The sequence below is a fragment of the Polistes fuscatus genome, unplaced genomic scaffold (genome assembly GCF_010416935.1).
Source record: "Polistes fuscatus isolate 324 unplaced genomic scaffold, CU_Pfus_HIC Scaffold30, whole genome shotgun sequence".
NCBI lineage: Eukaryota > Metazoa > Arthropoda > Insecta > Hymenoptera > Vespidae > Polistes > Polistes fuscatus.
This window is the reverse complement of record NW_025113108.1, coordinates 221687-244403: the sequence shown is the minus strand read 5'-3', so window position 1 is coordinate 244403 and position 22717 is coordinate 221687. Positions and strand designations below refer to the sequence as shown.

The window sequence follows — 22717 nt, the reverse complement described above, 5'->3', positions numbered from 1 at the left end:
GTTCATGGATTATGTTCATCAGGATTATTTTTTTAGGTAATTTAAATTATGAATGTTGTGTGTAGACGATTAATATTTATAAATAAAGGGTCATGATCAATTAATCCTTCATTAGCATATTTTGATTTATCTTTATCTAATTTATTAGCTCCTGTTAGTTTAAATTAATTAGAGAAATATTTTTATTAATCAGATTAGCATGTTGAAATTTTAAATTGTTATGTAGTTATAATAATTTTATGTTTTTCTTAGAGCGGTTAATTCTTTTATTTATTTAGATTTAGTCAACAACATGGTATAAAAAAAATTATTAATAAATTAGAAGATTATTAATTCATAGATTAATTATTAGTTTTATATTGAATGGCTTTAATTTTAATGGTGTGTTTTAGGACTGGAATTATTACTTAATTAAATTTAAATAGTTTAAAATTTAAAATTCTAATCTGTGGAATTAGAGATATAAAATATTGTATTTCAATTAAAATTATTTAATTAAATGATTAATGTGATTAATTAATTTATATTTAACAATAAAAAATTTATTATAGTTATAATATTATTTAACTATATATTATTAGAATTTTTTTATTATTTATATTATCAAAAATTCTTTTATTAAATAAATTAAATTTAATGGTAGAATTTATTTTTATAATTTTTAATTCAATACATTAGAATTATTAATTTTTTAGATTGAATTAGTTTATTATTTCTAAGTTTAATTATAATTATTTTTAGATTTTTTTAAGATAAGATTAATATATAGAAGGTGATATAAATATAACCGATGTTTTAATTTAAGTTTTAATATTGTTTAAGAATATTTTTTAATTATTTGTCCAAATTTTATGGTTTTATTAGGATGGTTTAGGTTTAACATCTTATTGTTTAATTATTTATTATCAAAATTGAAAAATATTTTAATTCTTGAATGTTACAGTTTAAATAATCCCATTTGAGATGTTGGGTATAATAATAATTATGAGGTTATATCTTATATTAAGATCTTGAAACGGTTTATTTTGATTTAAATTTTTTAATTTTATCAATATTATTATATTTTAGATTAATTAAAAAAAGTGCTCAATTACCTTTTTCAATTTGGTTACCTTTGGTAATAACCAAATACCTTTATCTATTACTTAGTTATAATTTTTATTTAATTTTAAAACATTACATGAATTATTATTATTTATTTCTAGAATAACGATATTGATATCAGGAATTATAGAAAACTTTGAACGTGATTTAAAAAAAATTGTTTTTTTATCAACTTTAAGTCAATTAGGTTTAATAATAGAATTTTAAGATTAAGTAAAATCAATTTCAGTTTTTTTATTTATTATTCATGCCTTATTTAAATCTTTATTATTTTTATGTAGAGGAATTTTAATTCATAAAATATAAATAATCAAGATATTCGTTTTATGGGTAATGTAATTAAATATCCTTTTGTGAGTTTAATTTTTTTATATCAACATTATTTTGTGTAGATTTTTTTTCAGTATATTATTCAAAGGATTTAATTATAGAAATATATTTAACAAGAAAAATAAATTATTTAAGTATAAATATATTATTTTTAGCTACTTTATTTACCGTATCTTATAGAGGTCGATTGTTATTAGTTGTTTACCCTACTAAAAGTAATAAATTTAATATTTTTATATTATAAATGAAAATAATTTTATAAAAAGTTTAATAATTTTATTATATATAAGATCTTTAATAATTATATATTTTGTATTAATTTTAGTTTCTTTGGAAATATTATTTTAAGATTGATTCAAAAAATATTAATAATTTATATTTTTAGTAGGAGTTTTATTTGAATATTTATGAGAAACTTAAGTTTTTGGAATGATTTAAAAATATAAAAATTTATTTAATGAGAATATGAGGTTTAAGATTATTTAATGAATTAATTATTTTTATCCTTTAAAGTACTCATTAATATATTAAAGATATTTAATAAGGGTTTAATAGAATATAGAATTACATATAGATTAAAGAAATTTATATTATTAAGATTTTTAAAATTTTTGGTTTAAAATTTGTTTTTTTATTATTTAAATTTAAATATGACGTTTATTCTATTAATATCATTATTAATTTTAATTTTTTATTTAAATAGCTTAAGAGAGAGTTTAATATTGAAGATATTAGGGTAATAATTATTTATTTTTAAATAAATTTATAAATTTAAAAATTAAATTGTTTTTTTAATGAAAATAAATTGTTTTTTTTTAACTATAAACTAGTAAGAAATAAAATGAATTTTATTTATTAATTTAAAAGTTAGAAGCTTTTTTTAATTATTTTAATTAGAAAGTTTAATTCTATTAAATTATTAACAATAATTTACCTCTATTTTGGTTTCAATTAAATATAAATATATATATATATAAAATAAATATTAATATAAATTAAAATTTAATCAGAAATTTAAATCTAAATTAAATAAGAAATAATTCTTTCATATTAAAGATATATTTAAAAATTACAAATAATTTTTTATTGAAATATAAATGGAATAAATTAACTGATATCATTAGATTAATATATAAAATTTATTTAATTCAATTAATTGGTTGTTTATTTCATTCATAACGTAATCAAATTATTAGGCATAAATAAATAATTAATATTGATAAAGTTCAAAAATATAAAGTATTTCTTTTTAAAATAGTTTGAATAAATGGAAGTAAAAGAATAGTTTAAATATCAAAAATTAAAAATTTAATGCAACTAAAAAAAATTAAACAGAAAAAGGTAATCAAGAAGTTAAAGGATTAAATCCACATTTATATGTTGATGGTTTTTCTTGATCTTTATTAATTTTTATAGAAAAAAATTATTTATTATATAAAATTAAAGTTAAAATTAATGAAATAATATATAATGAAATAGTGATAATAATTTATATTTTAAAAATAATTATTTTATTTTAAAATTAAAATGATTTATGCATAAATAAAATTTAATACTTATATTATTAAATTAATAATTTTCTTAATTAGAAGTTAAATGTTATTTTTATACTATATACGTAATTAAATAAATTAATAAATTTTAAAAAGATCATCAATAAATTAAATAAACACAAATAATCAAACAATATCAACAAAATGTTATTATCAGATTTCTGGATTCATACCCAAAGTGATGATTACAAGAAAAATCTTTATTTATTCATCGGACTAAGCAAATAATTAAAATTATTGTTCCAATTAAAATAACATGAATTCCATGAAATCTTGTGATTAAAAAAAAATTAAGCCAAAAATTGAATCAGCAATTGTAAAAGAAGTTTCAAAATATTCATGAATTTTGTATAGAGTGAAAAATATTCCAAGAATAATAATTTGTATTAAAGTTAAAATTTAAATAAAATTTGTATTATTTAATAATCTATGATGAGATCATGAAGTTGTAATCCCAAGAGAAATTAAGATAATTGAATTTAACAAAGGAATTCGCTGACAAGATCTAAACTATTGTAAATATATTTGATTGTGTATAAAAATATGACAAAAGTGTGATCAAGAAATAATTTAAAAAATTGTAAGGATAAAAAAAATTCAGAAATGAACAGGAAGCAGTATTTCGTGTCTCGTGTGAATGTATATAATATAGAAAACAACAAAATAAAAAAAAGAAAAGAAAAAAAAATTTAAGAAGTATAACGGAGAACAATCGCTTTTGAAAGTGCGCATATAGATATTTTTAAAATAACGAAAGACGATTTTCTTGAAAGTAAAGCTACAGGAAATGTTCTTTCCTTTGTCGTGTTGAATAGTATATAATTATGAGTATGAAAAAGTATGTGTGCGTACTTATCGCGTACGTAACCGAAAAAAGAGCGCCATACAGCATCGATTGGTTTCTGCGATGATAGTCCAGTCAACGAGGGCCGTTTCCTCCATGTCTCAGAAAAGAGAGTAAGAACTTGATATAAGGGTACATAGACGACGCTGAATCGAATGGTGCTAATTTTTTTGCGGTAAGAGGTGCCGTTTTTGAGAAAAAGGGTAAAAAAGGATAAAAATTGGTAAAAAATGGCTTTATCTTAGAATCTAGGCATTTAATCGAAAAAAATTTCAAACAAAAGTTGTAGAGAATTAAAATATACATAAAAAATGTTCTATGAGTTATCTTCGTATTTTCGAAAATAAGCGAATAAAATTGGATTGAAGATGGGAAAATAATTGTAAGAGTGGGGAAGCAAGTCCCGCCTCTCAGTCGGCTTTTACACGCGAGCAGGCTAGTGTGCGTGCGAGCGTCCGTGTGCACTAAATACACAAACGAAGGATCTTCGGCAATCTTCGGGACTTTCGGTCTTGAATGAAAGTGCGAGTGAGAGAACAAACCAATATTTCTCTCTTTTTATTTATCATGCGATAACGAGTATTTTTGTTTTTGGCACCGATTGTTGAGCGTTCTGTATACGAGTGCGAGTGAGACAATAAACCGATATTTCTCTTTTTATATTTTTTCTTTCGGTAGCAAGAATTTTACGTCTTGGACATCGAGCGTCGAGCGTTTTGTATACGAGTGCGAGTGAGAAAGAAAACCGATATTTCTCTCTTTTTATTTTTTCATTTGGTAGCCAGAATTTTACGCCTTCGCCATCGAGCGTCGAGCGTTTTGTATATCTATATATATCGGCGTATAAGCGCGGCATTTTTAAATCGAATCTTGATGCTTATGGCACGCCGTTTCTTTATTTATTGTCAAAAATAATGAACCTTGAGTAAAAAAAAAATAATTCATTTTAACAGAAACTATTATTATTTAGTTGAGAGTAGAAATAATGAATTAATTTTGTGCCTCGCCATAAAATTAATTAGAATAATTAATTGATATAAATTCTTTGCCTCACAAAATTTATTTGTATATCAAATTAAATACGTATTCTCTTTAAGACGAAATTTAAAATTTAAATATTTTTCCTATTAAATTATGTATTTTATAAAATTTTAAATTACTGACTTTTTGTCTCGTAAAAATTAATTAGTTTATCAAATTAAATACATATTTGAAAAAGAAGAATTTTATATCCACACATAAAATTAATTCAAGATATATATGAAAGGATATTCTAAAGACGTGAAATTTATTTTTTGTCTATACATAATTTTAATTCATTTTTATTATGTTATAAGAAAACAGTAATGCATTCTGATTCATCTTCGAAGTATTAAGAATTGTAAGAAATAAATTGAGATATTATCAAGTGGTGCGTTAGCGTAAGTAGTAACGTCTTCGCTTCTCGCGCTGGTTATTAACGTTCGATTCTTTGTGGGGAATTATTTTTTTTATAAGTTTTTCAATAGTCGCTGGGGAAAGAGGCGTGTCTTCATCGCGCGACAACTTTCGGCTGGCGCCGTCCGTTGGGAATTGTAGCGTGTTCAACAATATTCATAAATAATTAATTCACTAGGGAAATATATTATTAGAATATTTTATATTTTAAACGTATCAAAAAAGACTTACAAAAATATATATTACAAACCTAACAAATATAACAAAGAAAAACGGAAGTAATGACTAGTGTTCAGTTTTTGGTCGCTGCTAGTAAACGCGTGTGTCTTGCTCAGTGGTTGGAACGGAATAGCACGAATAGCAGTGGTTATTCATATACGTGGGATTTTTTTAGTTGTCAGTTTTCGCCACCAGAGGCGTGACGGTAAGAGTGCCGGTGGCGCCAAGTTTTGGCGTGACGGCCACAATACTCCCCCTCAAGTCTCATGAGATGATAAGTTGAAAGAGACTTTTTCTTAACATATGTTTTGGTTGGTATATTGGTTGTTGCTGTCCAGTGGTGTTCAGGTATTGGATTGGTTTGTGTAGGTTGAGCGTCATTTTCTGCGTCCGTTTTAGATATATAGGCAGATTTCAATCTGTCAATGTTAATATCCTTAAGCATACCATTTATGTCTAGTTCAAAAATTGTATCAGATTTTCTTTTTGTAATTTTATAAGGTCCTCGGTAAGGTTGTTCTAATGGTGCTTTGACATGATCTGATCGAATGAATACATGACTGCAAGTATGGAGGTTTTTTGGAATGAATATCCTTGATTTTATGTGGTGAGCTGTCGATGTCGGTCTCAATCCTCTCATGTATTCACGATGCTTTTCTACAAAAATGCGTAAGGTGGTTCCATATAGCATTTCTGCTGGTGAAACTTGAATATCTTCCTTATAACTAGTGCGAAGTCCAAGTAGTACAGTAGGTAATATTTCTGTCCATGGTTTCGGTGAACACATTAATGCAGATTTTAACGTACGGTGCCATCGTTCGATCATACCGTTAGATTGAGGGTGGTATGGTGTTGTGCGTTGTCTGTTACAGCCAATGAATCTAGTAAAAGCCTGAAACAAGGATGACTCAAATTGCGAACCTTGATCAGTCGTTATTGTTGTTGGCGTGCAATAGTGTGCGATCCAGTGATCGAAGAGAGAGGTAATGATTGTGTCTGCTGTGATGTCTATTAGTGGAACTGCAACTGGCCATCTGGAGAAACGGTCTATGATGGTCAAACAGTATTTGTAGTTTTTGTGTTCAGGTAGCACTATGATGTCCAAATGTATGTGTTTAAAGCGATCATCCGGTATGTTAATGTGTTGAGGTGGAATGCGTGTGTGTCGTTGTACTTTAGATAGTTGACAAGGTATGCATTCCCTCGACCAAGTATTGATATCCTTGTTGATGCTTGGCCATACAAATTTCTGCCGTAATTGTCGTGAAGTTGCTTTCTTGCTTGGATGCGAGAGTCCGTGGATGATATTAAAAGCAGTTTTACGGAGAGTAGAAGGAATGTAAGGTCGGATGATTCCAGTCGATACGTCACAGTAAATACTTGTGTTGTCAAGTTTGAGTTTATTTAGCTGTAGAGAAGTAGTATTGTTTTTGAGAATTTCTTTAAGTTCAGTATCGTCCTGTTGGTGTTGTTGAATTGTTAGGAAGTCTAGTGTCGTTGGTATGTCAATTGTGTTAATTCTAGAAAGAGTGTCTGCTGCTACGTTTTCATCACCCTTTACGTAGACTATGTCCGTTATAAATTGTGAGATGTAGTCAAGTTGTCTGAGTTGTTGTTCAGATGCCTTTCCTAGTTTCTGTGAGAAGGCGTAAGTCAGTGGTCTGTGATCAGTTCTTATTGTAAATTGTCGTCCTTCTAAGAGGTGTTTAAAATGTTTTGTGCTAGCGAATATGACAAGAAGTTCTCTGTCGTACGTGCTGTATCTTTTTTCAGTCTCTGTCAGTTTCCGTGAAAAAAATCCAATCGGTCTCCATTCGTTGTCATGTTCGAGTTGTTCTAGAGTTGAGCCGATTGCCGTGGTTGAAGCGTCTGTCGTGAGTCGTAGTTTGGCGGTTGGAATTGGATAGGTGTTTAGAGCTATGGAATAAAGTGCCTTTTTACAGTGGTGAAAGGATTGTTGAGAGGTTTCAGTCCAGAGGATGGGAGTCTTGTCTTTTCTTTTCGAATTTCTCAGGTAGGCTGTAAGAGGAAGTTGTATTTGTGCTGCGTTCTTGATACAAGGGCGATAGTAGTTGAACATCCCAAGAAATTTTCGGAGTTCCATGACTGTTGATGGGAGTGGAAATTCGTCAATGGCTTTTACTCTGTCAGGATTGGGGTGATATCCTTCACCGCTGATCTGATAGCCAAGAAAAGATACCTGCTCTTGTCCAAAAATGCACTTGTTGACGTTAATTGACAGCTTGTGATCTGATAGTTTCTGAAATACCTGTTGTAAGTGGTCCGTGTGTTGTTGTTGGTTTTCGGACATGACCAGGATGTCATCAACGTAAATGAAAACAAAGTCCAGTTCTCTGAATATGTATTCGATGTACCTTTGGAAGGTTTGAGTAGCGTTTTTTAATCCGAATGACATTCCAACGTACTCGTATAATCCCCAAGGTGTTGTGATTGCTGTTCTCTGTATGCTATCTTCATTTATTGGTATCTGATTATAAGCTCTCTCTAAGTCAATTGTAGAAAATATTTTTTTGCCGTGTATTGTTAAAAAAAGATTTTGAATTAGAGGTGGTGAATATTTATCCGGTACTGTTATGCTATTTAGTTTACGGTAATCGCCACAAAGTCGGTATGTATTGTCTTTCTTTTTGGTTAAGTGAATCGGACTAGCCCATGGACTGCTGGATGGTCGTATTACTCCGTTTTCCAGGAGTCGGCGTATCTCCGCTCTAGCTGCATCCGCTTTTTTTCCAAAAAGTTTGCGTAGACGTTCAGTGATGGGTGCTCCTGTGGTGACGATGGTGTGGCTAAAAGCACTCTTTGAGTCTGGCGTGAAAAAGTTTGGTTCCGTAATGTTGATGTATTTTGTGATCAAATCTGCGTATGGCATGTTATGACTTAGGATGGAAATACCATGAATCGTTGGTGTTGTGGCGGTACCCGAGATTGAGAGTGTCGTGTTACTGTCGATTAGTTTGCGGCGTCGCATGTCTATCAGTAAACCGTATTGTGCCAGGAAATCTGCACCAAGTATGGCTGTGGTTACCTCAGCTATTATGAAAGTCCAGTTGAAGGAACGTCTAAGGCCAAGATCGAGAGTCATCACCTTCGTACCATAAGTGTTAATGTGAGAGCCATTGGCAGCGTATAACCTGAGATGTTGTGCTGCAGGTTTATTTCCACACAGGTGACGAGGTAAGATGGTAACTATTGACCCTGTATCGACCAAGTATTTCAAATTAGTACGTCTGTCGTAGACGTGGAGACGGATTTCCGTTTTCCGAGGAAACGTGGTGCTGGCCTGGTCCGCCTGTACCGCGGACAGCACCCCTCCTAGTTTCCCTGCTTGTTATCCGGTCGTATGAAGTTGCATGGTTGTAAGCAACGTTGTGCATCGATTCCGAACTTGTGGTGATAGTAGCAGATGCCTTCTTTGGAACGTGATCGGCTGGGGAAACGTTGTCCTTGGTGTACCGGACGGCTGCGACTTTGTCTATTGTTGTTGTAATAGCTGTGAGAATTGTTATTATTTTCATTATTTGCTTGAGCGGATTTGAGCTCATTGTTTAAGCTGTCGTATTTAACCTTTAGGCTCTTGAATCTTTCCTCTAGAATGTCTATTTTGGTCTCCAAGGCCCTTTGGTTCTCCATAGAAGCGTTACGGTGCGAGACGGCCATTACACCTGATTCCGTACAACTCTCCAGCATCGCATCCGCCATATCCGCCAACTTTCCTAGGGGGACTTCCGTGCAACCTACCAAGTATGTCCGGATGTTTGATAGCAAACCACGGCAATACCCCAGTAGACTATATCCATTCTCCTATAATGAATATAAAAACAATTGCACATAGAATGATTTTACCTTTAAATGAAATCCATTAGATCATTCTATTTACTTACTTGAGTTTTATCTTTCAGTAGATAACTATCTGACTCATATAAACTCAATACCCCGTAAACATTGGTTTTCTTGTTCCGTAACTCTACAGGATTTATTCTGGCATCAATGATCGCTTAAAACGTAACTTCCATTGCCATTCTTATTTCTGGCGATAGAAATTTTGCCTGAATTGCACTAATTCCAAAAAAAAAGTTATCGAATTTCGTTAAATTAGAAATGCGTCTTAAACGAGATGATATTTTAGACGAATGACCTAAAAAATAATAATTTAATGAAACAAAAATAACGTACATTATTCCACTTAATTTTTATATAAAAATAAATTAAACATATTCTTACCTAATTTCCAACTTGTATTATCCTCAGATACGCAATCTTCTCCATTTAATAGATTTGCCGTAAAATCATTGATATTATCACTCTTTGGAAATTTTCCCAATATTCCAGAGATAACCACTGCATTTTCATCTAAGCCTTCTACTTCCATATTTGCTAAATGTAGCAACACGCGACGAACTATCAGCTACAAATTCGTATGACAAATAAAGCCATTCATTGAAATCGCTGTTTATATAGCCCATCGAATAAGTCCAATTTAAATTGTTAATTATGCCTAATAGTTTTGCAATTTAAATGTGTTTACTATGGATTATGCTGCGTTGTCAATGCATGATTGTATAAAAGAAATCTTTCCCTGGACTACCAATGACTTTTGATTTCTAATTCTTTTTATAGAAAAAAGATATTTATGTATGATCTATAGGGTAAACGATTCGAAAAACTTAATTCTATTAAATTCAAAAACATTTAATACTAGCTTGATATGAAAATGTTATCTAAAAATAATAAATCCGTCGAACAGACGTAAATAGCAATATACTTCAAATATAACATAGTTTTTTGGAAATACTTTTTGAACACTCCTAATGCTGGATCAAAGTACTTAAATGTAACGGAAAACTATCAATAGATAATATAATTAGGACTTCAATAAAAAGTAAAATTTTTTTATTTAACATTTTAATTAAAATTCTTTAGAAAGCGTTATACGAACTATTAATATCACGAAATAGCGATATATGGAAAAATATTTCTGGTTGTTAATATTACACGCATACGTAACTTTAATAAAAATTAAATTAGTTGGTAAGAAAAATGTTGCATTAGAAATATCCAGGACACTTATTAAATAACGAAAGAGGGAAAATATTAACTAGTTTATATAAAATTGAAAGCATGGATGCTGAATCTTTGATATTCGGTTGTGATACAATAGGCATGTGAGTTGCAAGAGGCTTAATGCAGCTAAAATATGATACAAATTGTCTAGTAGAAACATTACCTAAATGTCGTATAAATACAGCATTAGTTGTAGGACCACCATATTATGTTGTAGAAACTGCTTAGTCATTATTTATTGAAAGATTTAAGTCTTCACGTAAAAAGTTGATGAGTACATCAGAATTTTCTGAGTTGAAAATAACATTACAATTTTCACTTAAAATCCTTAGTAACTTATCTTCCCTCCCCTATACTTATATATGCCCCTCTAATTGTTGTACATGAAAGTTATGCCATGGAATTAAATGTTGTGCATGGAAATAAAGGTTATTTATATAACAAGAAAACTATAAACAAAGACAATATTACATGGAGGTGTGTTTCATATCACTCAACGCTACTTTGTCCTGCAATAGTACATACTGATACTGAAAATCTTAATGGTAAAATACAATATAATCACATTAATTATCATCCGGTTGAAAAGTCGTCAGTTGAAATGTCGCGGTTTAACAGTCGCGGTTGAAACGTCGTTGGTTGAAATGTTACAGAACCCTCACAGTCATGTCAATGGTAGTGGTCACAATGTTAGTTATATCATTCACATTGTGATAGACAGCAATACCTCCAGCTCAAACATTTAATCGTTTGTATTGAATTAAACAATTGCAATTTGGTATATTAAAGGACTCATAATCATATAACTAAATTTTCCTCAACATTAAAATTTGAGATTTTTTATAATTGAATCAATCAGTAGTTCATCGGAGTAAGCCCACTGACTTTGATAATGGAAAGTATCAAATTGATGATAGTTGCTATCCGCTAAATTCATAACAATTTTTGTACCAATAATCACAGGCTGAGGCGATGGTGCAGAAGTCATTAGTAAATTCGAAGTTGATGGAGTACATAAAATTTCATTCGCAGTCAATTAATATGCTTGTGCTATCATTTTTTTTCGCAGCCTATACGCCTAACAACATTCTCCGTTGGTATCAGCTGGATTCGCCGAGATGTGGGTATACTCACTTCAATTCTCGGTAATAAAATAAAGATTATGCAATCTCTTCTTGTAAAAAGAATAAGAGTTATTGCAATAAAAATAAATTTTACAATGTTTTAAATAAATAATTTTTAACATTAATATAATATTTGTTTCTTTCTCTTGTTTCTTAAACAATATTTCTATTTTTACCTATTAATAGATTCTTGTTTAAATTATTTTTTGTTACTGTAGATGCATTCTATACGTATAATAATTCACATGAAACCTCTGCGAATTAAAGAATCTTCCAATATAATATATTTCCTATTTATATTTTAAATTTGTAATAACTAGGATGCATTCCTTCTTCAATTTTTTCAATAGAAAATAAATGCACATGGTTTCTTTGCAGTGTGGTAAAAAGAAGACGGTGTCTTCCAAAATCTTTCTTGATTGCAGTGTTGTCAGCTTTTTCTTATCGTTGTGGAAAGTTATATACTCTCTTTTCCAGTAAAATAATTGAAAACCTATGAAGAAAGAATAAATTTAATAATGCTATAAATAATTATTTTTTAGGAGAATTATATAATGTTTACCTTTTTTAACAGATTTTGGTATTGATTTTTCCTTGTAACTGCAGCTGCATTTTATATTCGCATAATAATTCACATAGACTCTTTACGGAGGAAACATTAGTTGAAAGAAATCTTTATATCGTGAACCATTGAAAATGAAATTTATATGCATAAATCCGATGCTATAGTGGAGTCTTTTTCTTGAATGTGTTACAGTTTTTGTATATGGAATAAAAAGTGTAGAACCGCATACTTATCTAAAATTATTTAAGAAAATAGTTTATGTATGAAATATAAAAAAACGCTAAGGCCATCTTGGGACGCCTGGCAAACGTGAGACAAAGAAACTATTTTATATATATTTTATAGTGTTAACCACAAATATAACATTGTCATATTTTGAGTCTTGTAGGCAGATTTTTAACCAATCTAAACAGTTTTCGTGGTTATTAACGACAACAGTTTTTCCTAAATTTCTTTCTTTATGTAAAAGAAGAGCTGTACGACAGAGAGCAATTTTTATTTTCAGGACGACGTTTAATCCCACACTTGTCAATACAGAAATCGCATTATCTTCCTCTTTCGTTTCAATGATTGTCAATAAAAATGATTCTTTATCGAGAGTACTAATAAGTCTTCTTACATCGGTATAATGCGCGTTATTTATGATCGTTAAAATAAAATTCTCATGAATTGTCTTATAAAGCAACTCTCTAGCAATTAATTTTATGTTGAAGTTTTTCCTCGTCTGTTTTATGGTATTCTCGAGAAAATCCAAAATATTCTCAGTATTCTTTTTTGACTCATTCGTTAACAATATCTTTTCTTCACTGTTCATGCTAATATTATGTGAAATTAATCCTAGTACTGCATTTAATACGTCGTTGATATCCATCTTTGTTTTATTGATATTCTGGATAGATCGAAGTTCATCCGTGACAATTTTCAAATTCCTGTATTTAAATATTATTTCTTTAAATTGGATTCCACTCATTGCAATTCCGGGGCAAGCAATGACGTTTGCCCGTTTTTCAAACTTCATCGGTAAGGCTACGAAAAAAAATCAGGATAGTTCATATAATTTGCTAAACTATGATACATTACTTTATTTTTTTTGAAACATTTATAAACACGATATTTAAATAAGTGATCAGAAAAATGTTTTTTAATAATATAACAAGTCTGATGTACGAGCATATTTGATGTAAAAACTATTTTTATGTCGTTTGGAAAAATATATACGTATTGCCTTCTTGCATACTAGTCGTTTTTGTTTTAACAAATTGTCTATTGTAATATTTCCTAATTGTAAATGTTAGTACATAACGTTAATAATTAGCTGCCGATTATTATTGTTAAGGAAACAGTCGTAAATAATATATTATTAAAGCATAATTTAATAAATAATAATAATTTGAACTTTTTATTCTTTATTAATAAATAAAGAAAATTAAAATTTCTTTATTTTTAAAAAATGCTCTTAAGATTCTACACATTTATTTCAATTTTTATTTATGTGGTAAAGAATTTGAAGAGTTTTAGGACTTTCGGTCTATATTGTAACTTAATAGAAACGAGTAAGTTAATATTAGGTTTCAAATGCTTACCATTGTTTTCTTTCATTTTTTCTGTTAATTGTTTCATGTCGATTACAAGTTGTTGTATCCTACTCGGTACCAACATATTTTATTCCTACTGCTGATAATATGGACTTGAATTAATCGTTCTAGTAATAACCCCTAGTCTCTGCTCCATTTAAGCGTTCCATTGGAACACGATGTAGAAAGTCCGCTAATAATATTGTAAGATTCTTCATACTGGTAACCATGTAAAAGTAGACTAGAATAAATATTTTCTTCGTCTAAAATTTCCGTTTCTTCTTTTAGTAAAATGATTTCTGGAATATATTTCTTCTTTGTTTCTGCTAAGCGAATAGTTCCAGAAGCTATCATAATTTCATCTTTGGTTTTTACTTCAAATTTTCCCGAACCTGAAAATTTACATTGTTTCAAATATTGTTTTAAAATATTATATTTATAGGATTGCTATTTATACCTTTAAATGTCATAATAGTTAAATGAATTTTGCCATTTCTAGGTACTTCTAGTAATTTATTGTGAATAATAATGTTCTCGAGTATAAAAGAATTATTAGTCTTATTCGGTATAAAATTCGAGTAAATATTCACAACCAACTTTAAATAAACAGCTGAAGAAATGATAACATTGCCGTTAATTTTAAAATTTCGTAAAAACTTGTATTTATCCGATTCCAAATCTACCAGTTCTTCAGTTTGTTGAGTCTCCCGCAATTTACCACCTTCCACGTGCCTGTCAAACATACACAAAAATAGTTTATACCATCCATTTGAGAAAAGTCTATTTTGTACTTACCAATCAGAACTGTGTTCCCATCGAACAAAAGGAGAAATAGATGGGGTCTCTCTAGAAACAGGATAAGGAACTCTCTGATAGAGCTTTCCTGGCGTAATTTGAAATCCAAGATTATAAAGCTTTCCTAATGTGGATAAAATAAAAGTTGCATTGTCCTTATGGCCTCGTTTTGTTAATGATAAATTAATGCAACCACTGTCCAATGATTTTTTTAGAATTGCCCAATAAATTAAAAGTATTAGGTTATTTAATTTAAAAAAATTCTATTAAGAAATATTTTCTAAGGAAGAAGCCTGTAGAAGTTCATGGAGAGAAATTTCAATCGTTATAGCGTTTTGTGGTAACATTGTTAATACTTCTTCGAATAAGACAGGAGAAAGCAGATTATTCGTATGATATTCCGGTGAGGAAATTTTAGCTTTCATTAAATGCCACTCATTTTTTGGAATAGACGTGCATATCCAACGTTTACTGCGAGTTTTTGGTTGAGAGATTACTTGTTTTAAGTATTCTAACAACTTTGGACCAGCTGGAGAAATATACCGACTATGAAAAGCAATATTACCAGTCGGCACGGTTTTAACAAATATTCCATTACTCTAAAGAAAATATAATTACAGTTTCAAAATTTTAATATTTTAAATGTCTATGAAAAAATCTTTCTAAGCATTACCTGTAATTCTTTTACAAAAGCTTTTATGGACTCGGTAGGTCCACTTATGGTAGAACTGTCGGGTCCATTATGACAAGCAACATCAATGTCTTGAGGACAAAAATGTCGCAACTGTTTGTAACCCAGACCTACTGCGGCCATCGTTCCATGTATCAAATCACTTTCCACTGAAGCCAAACCACGATAAAGAGCGCTTAAAATCATTTCCTCAGCAGTAAAGCAACCATCTGCGTAAGAGCAACCCAGCTCATCAACAGAATGCCCGATCATGTAATTCGGTTTCACGCCAACAGCATATAGAGTATCCACCAGACCGATCTATGTAACAATTATTCGAAATTATTCATTACAAAAAAATAAACACTGCGCTGAAGGGGAAACATCAGATATATTATTACTTGTATTGCTGCTATTCCCAGAAAGCAGTTTATAATATTATCGTATATTGTTGGATTTTTATCGCATATAATATGCACAATATCGTAACCTCGCGGTCTTAAAACTTCATCACATTTTTTTATTGCTTTGGCAAAGATTAGTATTTTCATTAGTGATTTACCTAAAAGAGAATTTTACATTTATTATATATGAAGAGAGAGAGAGAGAGATGTAACATTTTTTAATTATTTAAATATAAGATTTGTAGTACCCATTCCAGTCTATTGTGATCTCATCCCCAAAAAAACGAACCAAATCTCTCGAGATTGAGCTGAAAAATTAGCTTGAACAATCTCTATCGATTGCTCTGAATCAGCTGCTTCAAAATCTTGAATTACTGTATACCCAGAATACAGAGAATTAGGAAATGGTTTCTCAGTAATATCAGTAATTAATTGAGCCAGTTCATCATCTCCTCTGCTCGAATTTAACTAAACACAAATTGAATATAAATCACGATCATTTTGCCTAATCACTTCGGTCGTAAAATAAATATCTTACAATATTAAAGATCGACGATATCATTTCCTGAGTTCGACAAGAAGCTACAAAAAGTCGTGGCATTTTATATGATGAAAGTTTTCTCCTTTGCTTCTTTTTTGAATGACGTTTTAGGATAATGTGAGAGAAGGAACCGTTTAAAGCAGCTGTGTTAACAGCAGCGCAACAATACGTCCAAGGTGTTGGTTCGGTAATTACTTTTACGCGTCCATTCCAAAGGCATTGGGCTTCTTCTGGAGGCTCGGAATAATGAAGATTCGGAGGTATAACTCTGGTCTCCATAGCAATTAGTACCTAGAAATAAAAAATAAACAAATGTAGAAAATTAAACCAAATTTGTTTTGTTTTATATTTAATTTTGTCTTTTCAAAAAATTTACCTTGATTATCGAATTTATTGCATTATTATTATATGTGTATTTGCCAAAATTCCTCCAACACGGAGTCCTCCGGCGATTGGATTAAGCGTTAATTGTCGCCTCTACTTCTACTACCGGGTTACCACCTCTACGTCTATTACCGGGTATATCTCTAAGACGTATTCGTCTCAACAGATGAATTCTTTGCCTCTCTCTAGTATTCCTCTCGCTTGTAGTCTCCGATTAACTTGTCTCCAAGTGTCCTCGTAGGCGTCCAGCGGTTGAATAGACCGAATGTCTTTTGTAATGAGCCCTGCAGGGTGCTCTCACTCGACGGTCGAGTGGTGGGGTTATGCATGCTAGTTACTAGTAACTCTCTATCGATTTAGTGGGCGCATAGTAATCTCGTATTTTAGTTACAATCGATTTTTGGCTATGATCGATTCCGATCGTACATACTCCCCCCGTTGAGAGGGTACCTATCAACAATATTCTTAACCTACGTAGGTATGACGTTAATTTCTTAATTTAGGTTACAATGGGTTTGTCGTAGATCGTTTAGCGTCGTTATAATGTCGCTGGCCAGGCGACTTATATATCTTGTATATCTTGTACGTACAAGCTTATCTATTGCAAATTACATTATGTCTTAATATTTCGTTTAGCGTGCATATTTAAACTATTCATCTATCACTTAATAAAGGACAGATGGTTGTCGCGTTTCGCTTGATGTTTCCGTGAGTAGTTTTTATGGTTACTACCCGAACCACGTTGTCTTCTCCGGGATGGACGTCTATGATCCGTCCCAATTGCCACCTCATGCAGGGTTGATTTTTATCGATGAGGATGACTATTGTGTCCTTCTCCAGTTTATATTGGGAATTATTCCATTTCTGTCGTTTCTGCAGCTCGCGTAAATATTCGATGTACCACCGTCGCCAGAAGTCTTGTCGCACCTTTGTAATGTGCTTCCATGACGATAGTCGATTTATCGGCGTGTTTTCGTAGTTTTCTTCTGGTAGCATATTAAGAGGTCTTCCTACTAAAAAATGTGCAGGTGTTAGAGCTGTCGCATCGTTCGGATCTGACGAAATAGGGCATAAAGGTCTCGAATTTAATATGGCTTCGATTTCGATCGCGAATGTGTTCAGTTCCTCATATGTAAATAAGGCTTCTCCTACCACCCGTCTAAAATGGTGTTTGAATGACTTAACCGCGGCCTCCCATAGACCTCCGAAATGAGGTGATAATGGGGGGTTGAAGTGCCACGAGATTCTTTGGTCGGTCGCGTAATTATGGATCTTTGTTTTGTACTCTTCCGATTCGATTAACGCGTATAATTCCCTTAATTGGTTGTTCGCCCCGACAAAATTGGTACCGTTATCCGAATATACGTGCGATGGAATCGCTCTTCGCCCCGTGAAGCGTCGAAAGGCGGCCAGAAAAGCGTCTGTTGTCAAATCGCTGACTAACTCGATATGCACGGCCTTTATGCACATGCAGACGAAGATGCACCCGTATATCTTCACGCGACCCTTATTTCGGTATTTCTTTTCTTTCACGTAGAGTGGACCAAAGAAATCCACTCCAGTGTGGGAAAACGCGATGGTTTCTTGGACTCGAGATCTCGGTAGATCGCCCATTTTGTATTGTATGCCAGATGCACGGAATCGAATGCAACGTACGCAATGACGTACGATTTTTCGCACTTGATTCTTACCGTCCAAAAGCCAAAATCGTTGGCGTATAGCGTAGAGAGTAGTTTGTATGCCGGCGTGAAAATTTTGTTCATGGAATTTCCGGATGAGGAGATCGGTCACGTGGTGGTGCGATGGTAATAATATTGGACATTTCTCCTGGAAAGGTAAGTTCGCATTCTTTAATCGGCCTCCTACGCGAATCAAGCCCGTTTCATCGATGATTGGGTTTAACGCGGCGAGTCTTGCGCCCTTTACTCCCCCCGATTCAGTTAATCTATCCTTTTCGGCGCGAAATTGTTCATTTTGTATGAGCCTGAGTACGTGTCGTTCTGTATCTATTATTTCCGCGGTCGAAATTTCTCCCGATATGAATTGGTTTTGACCCATCTTCTACATCTAGCTGTGATTCGTAATAATCGCGTGTAGTTAGAGAATCGCCGAAAGATGCTCTCCGGTTCGATCCGTGTCATCAATAATGGAATTTTTTTAAGTTCGGGTAGTTCGTCTGTCTCTGTTTCGGTCTGAATTGGCCATTCAAGTTCCGGTCGGTGAAGCCAAGAAGGGCCATGAAACCACGAATTGTTTTTTATGAATTCGCGTGGAAGTTGTCCGCGAGATAATGCGTCCGCGGGATTGTTCTCTGTACGTACGTGCCGCCACGTGATCCCTACACAAATTTCCTGGATTTCGCGTACGCGATTCGCCGTGAATTGTTTCAACGTGTTGGGATCCTTTCTTAACCAACCTAATACAATCGTGGAATCGGACCAAAAGATTATCTTGTTAGGTCTTATTCCGCAAGATGCCCGTATCTCTCTATATAGTCGAGCAAGCGTTAATGCTCCACACAATTCTAATCGCGGTATGGTCGTGTCCTTAAGTGGAGCCACGCGGCTCTTCGCGCAGAATAATCGTATGTGTACGTTACCAACTTGATCTCGCGATCTTACGTATAAACTGCCACCGTAACCCGCCTGACTCGCATCGCAAAATCCGTGGATTTGTACTTCAATGTGATTATCAATGATCAAACGTCTTTCAATGGTCAAATTGTCAATTAATTTTAATTGTTCCGCGAACCTTGTCCAGGAGGAATGCAATGCATTAGGTACCGACTCGTCCCACTCGACCTTAGTTTTCCAGCAATCTTGGATCAAGATTTTAGCTGTTAAGATAATGGGGCCTAATAATCCCAGTGGGTCATATATTTTCGCGATTTCCGACAGTATCCGACGTTTTGTGATTTTCTCATGAAGGTCTATCGGCGCGACTGTATAGATCAAATGATCATGATGTGTATTCCATGAAATTCCGAGTGTCTTTAGGATCGATGTTTCTCCGGAGAAGAATTCGACGTTAACCTTTTTTGTATCTAATTTATCGAGAATCGGCCTATAATTGGAAGCCCATTGCCGTATGTTAAAACCGCCTCGTTTTAATATCTCGATGGTCTGGTCTCGTATTCTCCCGAGTGTCTCCATCGTCGGTTCCCGTGATGAGATCGTCGACGTATAAATCTCGGTTTAGAATCTCAGCTCCGAGGGGATAATTGACGCTTTCATCCTTCGCTAGTTGCTTTATGGTCCGAATGGCGAGAAAGGGTGCTGACGCTATACCGAATGTAACCGTATTGAGCTCGAACGTACGAATTCGATCCTTATGTATCCAAAATATACGTTGATATTGCCGATCGTCCGGATGTATCCATATCTGTCGATACATTTTCTCTATATCCGCGGTTAACACGTATCGATATGTACGAAATCGCAGTAAATGTTCCACTAATGTGTCCTGTATCGTAGGCCGACTAACAATGTACTATTAAGGGAAATGCCCTGATTATTCTTTGCAGAAGCGTCGAATACGACTCGAACCTTGTCGTTGTGCTGGTTGATTTAATAACGGCGTGGTGGGGAAGATAACAGCCGCCCGTCGGGTCGTCCTCGACAAGCGACATGTGTCCTAATGTTAAATATTCCTGCATGGTGCGCTCATACTCTTTCCGAAGTTCCGGGTTCGCGTTCAACTTTTTCCATAGGTTGTGGAAGCGGCGTAAAGCTATATGATACAGCTCGCTGTAATCGTGTCCCTTTTCGCGGAATGGTAAACGCACTATATATCGTCCCGTTTCGTCGCGTTTTGTATTTTGAGTATAATGGGTTTCGCATTCTACTTCCTGTGTTCCTTCCGTTCGCGTCACGATCGCGTCCTCGATTAACCAAAACCTTTCTAATTGGTCTCTCAACTCTGTGGTCGCGAACAGTGCGGTTTTTCTTTTGATTCTTCCGAGTCGATTCCGCCGACGACTACCCAACCTAACTGCGTCTTTTGAAGTATTAGATCGCCGCGGGCGCGTGACAAACGAAATTGTCCAACGGACATAAGGGATAACGTGGCTCCGGAACCTATCAAAATATCCACTGGTCGCGGTAAGTGAAACTGAGGGTCTGCTAATTTTCGATCGATTGGAATCTTAATAAGTTCTCGAGGAAAGACTTCGCTTGGAACTTGGTCGGCTATCTTGGGTACGATGAGTAATGAAAGGTTCCGTTTATATCGACTATCTAAGGATTGAATTGTTATCTCGATAATACCCGTCGATCGAGTTCGTGTATCATTAATGGCATTGATAGGAATTGAATACGGTCTGATTGGTAAACGTAATTCCTTCGCGACGTCTTCGGTTATAAAATGCGCTGCTGCGCAGGTGTCTAATAGTGCGCGGCATTGCTTATAAGTTCCGTCCCCCCTTCTCACGCGACACATCGCGCTCATGAGTAATTGAGGCGTTGTACCTCGCGGGTTAACGTGAAAAACTGGCCTAAGTCACAATGTTTTAGAATCGGTTTGAGACGCGGTCGCGACAGCTTCCCTTTTTGGCGACGGGCTTTCATAATTTTCCGCGTGATTATTTGAATCAGTTCTATGTAACGATGTATGATGCGGTCTGCAGCAAATCTGACAAAGTGGACCTGAACAGTTTCCTACATGTCTTTTTAAACAATTTGGACATAATCTCCGAGATTTTACTACTGTCCATCGCTCGAGCGGTGTCATGCGTCCGTATCGACTACAACGAAATAGTGCGTGAGAATTTCTTTTACAAAGGGTGCATTTCTGTTTAATCTCCGTGAGAAATGTACGCGTGGGTCTTACAATTTGTCGTTTCCGCGGTCGTAACGCGGTCGGTTCGGTGCGTTTACGTTTTTCGCGGGGCTCGTCTTTGATATCCGTCGTTAGCTTCTCCGAAGCACTGTATCGGTGGTCTATCTCTTTTAAAAATTTATAAAGTTCCTTGAGGGTAGGGTAATCGTCCGAATTGAGTTGTCGATCCCATTCTTCCCGAACGCGACGAGGTAAAAGGCGCTCGATAACGCGCACTGTTAGGGCATGAGGCTCGTTAAACGAATCAATCATGTTGAGATATGCCTCCGTATCTCTTATGAGTTTTTGAATCCCTCTTGCCGAATCATCCTCGGAGTGTGTTAAATCCAGAATCGCGTCGAGAAGTCTTGCTAGCAGTACGCGTTTTCTATCGTATTTTTCTAATAATGCTTCCCACGCGAGTTTGTAATTCGACCCGTCCCCTGAATATAGTGTAATCACTTCGAGTGCACGGCCCTGCAATGCATCTCGAAGATAGGCGTGTTTTTCTAGATCGGATATGTCCGACCGCGCGTCTATCAGAGTTAAAAAACCTTTCTTAAATTCTAACCATTTTTCTAATCTTCCATCAAATTTAGGTATCTCAATTCGTTTTAATTTAATCGGTCGGTCGGTCGTACTCGTCTGATTTGAAATTATACTGTTATCGTTCGGGATGTTAGCCGCGGGTATTGGATTTGGGTGAACTCTCGCTTCTATGGCATGGTACCGGCGTAATATTAACATTACTTCTTGTATTTCTTCTTCCCCTAAATCCTCATCATCACACTCCAGTTGTGCCTGATCGTATGCTTCTAAGTGTTTCGTGATTTTCTTAAATCGACCTACTAATGTTGTTTCATCTAATCTCTCCCCTTCAATTTCTTGTTCAAAAATTGTCAATTGCATTTTTAATGTCCTTCGTAACCGATTCAAACGTTCCTTCGGTTCCATCGTTTACCGGTTTTAATTATCTTACTTTTCGAAGATGGGTTAATGTAAATTATGTTGAATACGAAGATTTTAATATATGAATTTTTGTTATAATGCGTCGGGTTTCCGATTACGCGGTTACGGTCCTGAGCTGTGAGTTGGTAAAGAAGGGGGTGGGGGTCCCTTATCTATCGGCTCTATCGACGTCACGATTTCGTCGTTGCTTAATCTTATGTTTGAAAAAGTATCGTTGCTAAGCGATGTAACCGTGGAAACTGTTATCGCTCTTTGTCCGAAAACAAAGCGATTTGAAAATATGTATCGTTGCTAAGCGATGTAACCG

At 33.5% G+C, this 22717-nt stretch overlaps 3 protein-coding genes and 1 long non-coding RNA gene across 4 annotated transcripts; all 4 read right to left on the bottom strand.

Moving 5' to 3' along the window:
• Positions 1 to 13192: 13192 nt before the first annotated feature.
• Positions 13193 to 13874, bottom strand: LOC122520357. Its single transcript, XR_006304513.1, has 2 exons — positions 13842 to 13874; positions 13193 to 13284 (listed from the first exon to the last, which is right to left on the bottom strand). It is a non-coding gene; the product is annotated as an uncharacterized LOC122520357 (long non-coding RNA).
• A 3406-nt stretch (positions 13875 to 17280) lies between these two features.
• On the bottom strand, positions 17281 to 18240 carry LOC122520331. Its single transcript, XM_043640426.1, has one exon. It carries the CDS (start codon positions 18238 to 18240, stop codon positions 17281 to 17283), a length of 960 nt encoding a protein of 319 aa, XP_043496361.1.
• Positions 18241 to 18635: 395 nt separating this feature from the next.
• LOC122520330 lies at positions 18636 to 19778 on the bottom strand. Its single transcript, XM_043640425.1, has one exon. It carries the CDS (start codon positions 19776 to 19778, stop codon positions 18636 to 18638), a length of 1143 nt encoding a protein of 380 aa, XP_043496360.1.
• A 1345-nt stretch (positions 19779 to 21123) lies between these two features.
• Positions 21124 to 22395, bottom strand: LOC122520329. The gene has a single exon (XM_043640424.1). It carries the CDS (start codon positions 22393 to 22395, stop codon positions 21124 to 21126), a length of 1272 nt encoding a protein of 423 aa, XP_043496359.1.
• Positions 22396 to 22717: the final 322 nt, after the last annotated feature.